This window comes from Etheostoma spectabile, chromosome 7 (assembly GCF_008692095.1).
Source record: "Etheostoma spectabile isolate EspeVRDwgs_2016 chromosome 7, UIUC_Espe_1.0, whole genome shotgun sequence".
Taxonomy (NCBI): domain Eukaryota; kingdom Metazoa; phylum Chordata; class Actinopteri; order Perciformes; family Percidae; genus Etheostoma; species Etheostoma spectabile.
Genome location: NC_045739.1, coordinates 9,230,813 through 9,233,463, shown reverse-complemented (window position 1 = coordinate 9,233,463; position 2,651 = coordinate 9,230,813). Strand labels below are relative to the sequence as shown.

The window sequence follows — 2,651 nt, the reverse complement described above, 5'->3', positions numbered from 1 at the left end:
TGATTAATGTTCGGATCGTGTGTCATTTCCTTAGCCTTCCTCCCTTTTAAAGTTAGACCCTTGATTACATTTAGTAAATAGCACAATAACAGTTGACTTAATTGTTTCGTCCAAAAATATGTTCAAAAGCGGCCCCATTAATCTCGTTGGCAGGCAGGTAGCCTGTAGGTGTAAGTTACTCACCACCATGAAGAGTCCACCCGAGGCGTCACCAGCAGTAGCAGCAACAGACACGCACAGTAAATCCTCGAACTGGCACCGGGGTTTTGGCATGATGCAGACCGGGGTGAGAGTTTGGTTCCCGGAGAACGACAACTTCGAATCCGGGCAGCCCGGAGGCTCAGAATCCTGTTTAAACCCAGCATGGCTCTGGGCTTTTTACCATGCACCAAAAGTTCCCAAAAATATAAAAAATTCAGGGGAGGAAAGCCTGACTTTAACACACAAAGTTTTGATGTGAGGTAAGTTAAGCACCCATTCAGTAGGTAGGCCTCATTATCCAGTGTGTGGCTCCATATTAATAGCGCGACTGTCAAGAGTGTGAGGAGCGCGTTTTCTGGGCCATGTGCGCACCAGACTCTTCACTGTGCTCCTCTGGCTGCCGACAGGAGGTTTACCTAACGAGATGAGCAACAAGTGTCCGTTATTTTCACCTCTCCGGTCAGCTCCACAAACACGTATCCTGGTTTTGGCTGAGTTTAGAGGAAGAGATACGATCCGAATCACAGGTGGAGCCAAAGGTTTGCAGATGCGAGTTCTGTCAGCTGTGTGAGTCTGTATCTGGGTTTGGATGCTCGCACCAGACCTCTCCTTTATCAGTGCGCTGTGGACAGAGTCAGAGCTGAGAGAGAGAGAGAGAGAGAGAGAGAGAGAGAGAGAGATGAGGGAGGGCTTGCTGCTAACGGCTTCTCTCGCCCATTGGGCAGATGCAGAGGTTACAGAGTTGACTAAAGAGAAATTAAAGAGGGATGGATGGAGAGAGGTGCGTTCCTGTGTGTGTGCGTGTGTGGCGGTGTGGGTGCGTGTGTGTATGGTGTGCTCGCGGCCTGCCTGTTGCTGCTCTGCTCTGCCTGCCTGCCTGCCTGCGCCTGCCTGCCTGCCCTGCCTGCTCTGCCTGCCTGCCTGCTGCCGCCTGCCTGCCTGTCTGCCTGCCTGCCTGTCTGCCTGCCTGCCTGCCTGCCTGCCTGCCTGTCTGTCTGCCTGCCTGCCTGCCTGCGGAAGAAGATGATGCTGTTAAGGGCTAGACGGATAGGCTATGTGATGAGTTCTTCTGTAACTATAAACAGAAATTGTTATAATTACAAAACAATGTTCCATTTTACAACCCATGAAACTGACTTGGAAATGCAGTTGTTAATTCCAGCCACAGATAGGTGGATATGCTAATCACACAGATATTTGATCTAACATACAATATTATCTATATCATATTACCTGGATATGTATATGATTGTACTTACTTCTTATACTGGACCTCTAGATGTGCTTAAGACTACAGCTAATGGGATACCTATAATAAACTAAACTTCTACTCATGTTGCATGCTCATGCTGTTCCTAACATACACCTTTTAAATAATTACGGCATAACATATTTTAGCACCTAATTTTAAAATCAGCCTGCGCAAATAAAAAATAAGTCTTTTGGCTAGGGTTGCATAATTAATTGCAATTTTATCACTATCGCAATATGGACTTTTTATTTGTGTTTCAATGAGAATTATAAGCAAAAAAAATGGATAATTCCCTCCAATATTGTGAACTATATCGCAATTACAACATTGTTAAAAAATAATCACAATTTCACATTTCCTCATATTTCCTCCCAACTTGCTGCCCTACTTTTGGCAAAACCCAGCGCACTTAAATAATATTAATATTAAATAATGAGTGCTGTCCCTAATAAATATAAAGTAAGCCTGACATTGTTTAAATAATAATAATAATTATAATACTACTTCATTCTTTCTAATATTTTTGCACCACCTAAAGTACAGCAGAAAGGAAGGTCAGAGAAAAAAGGAATGGAAAGGGAATGTGGGACTGGGAGAACAGAGCCAAATCGTCCAGTGGAACAGCACTATGGCTTAAATATGAACCACATGCGTAAGAGAGAGAGTGCTGAGATAGCGCTTGAATATAGCGTACACACACACACACCCACACACAAAGTATTGTCCCTGAAGAGCAACCATCCTTACCGTTTTTTCCCATCCGTGTGTGCATCTTTGGTTTGTCTTCATGCTTGGCAGTGAGTTGTCATTCATCACCAAATTTCTGATATTTCTCCTTGTCCTTGAATGACTCCTGACAGATTAAAACCTACTTTTAAGTATCCAAAGATCTTTCACAAACTCAAAAAAACGAATGCTTGACTCTTCCACAGACAACAATTCACACATATTAGCGTAGACTTCTACGTGGAGTTTGAGATATTGGATTAAGAATACCACAGTTGATTCAGCTGACCCAGTAATGCTAACAAACAAGTAAACAAATCAGGAAAATCCCTGTCGGAATTGAAACTATTAGAAAGCTGCTGTTAAAGCTAAGCTCCTTTTAGAGACATTTGTATTTCTGTTTAGAGCTCCGCAGGCAGGCTGCTGTCAAAATTGGACACACACACACACACACACACACACACACACACAC

At 43.5% G+C, this 2,651-nt stretch overlaps 2 protein-coding genes across 2 annotated transcripts in view; one reads left to right on the top strand and one right to left on the bottom strand.

Moving 5' to 3' along the window:
* LOC116692455 (rho-related GTP-binding protein RhoA-C) overlaps positions 1–2,651 on the top strand; it is a 732,216-nt gene that overhangs the window by 76,273 nt on the left and 653,292 nt on the right. The window lies entirely within an intron of this gene.
* LOC116692445 (protein Wnt-2b-A) overlaps positions 1–2,651 on the bottom strand; it is a 19,970-nt gene that overhangs the window by 14,989 nt on the left and 2,330 nt on the right. The window contains exons 2-3 of the mRNA XM_032520752.1: positions 2,201–2,306; positions 184–823 (exon numbers count right to left, since the gene is read on the bottom strand). Of these exons, the coding sequence (XP_032376643.1) occupies positions 184–365 (182 nt within the window). The 5' untranslated portion in view covers positions 366–823; positions 2,201–2,306. The remainder of the gene's footprint in view (positions 1–183; positions 824–2,200; positions 2,307–2,651) is intronic.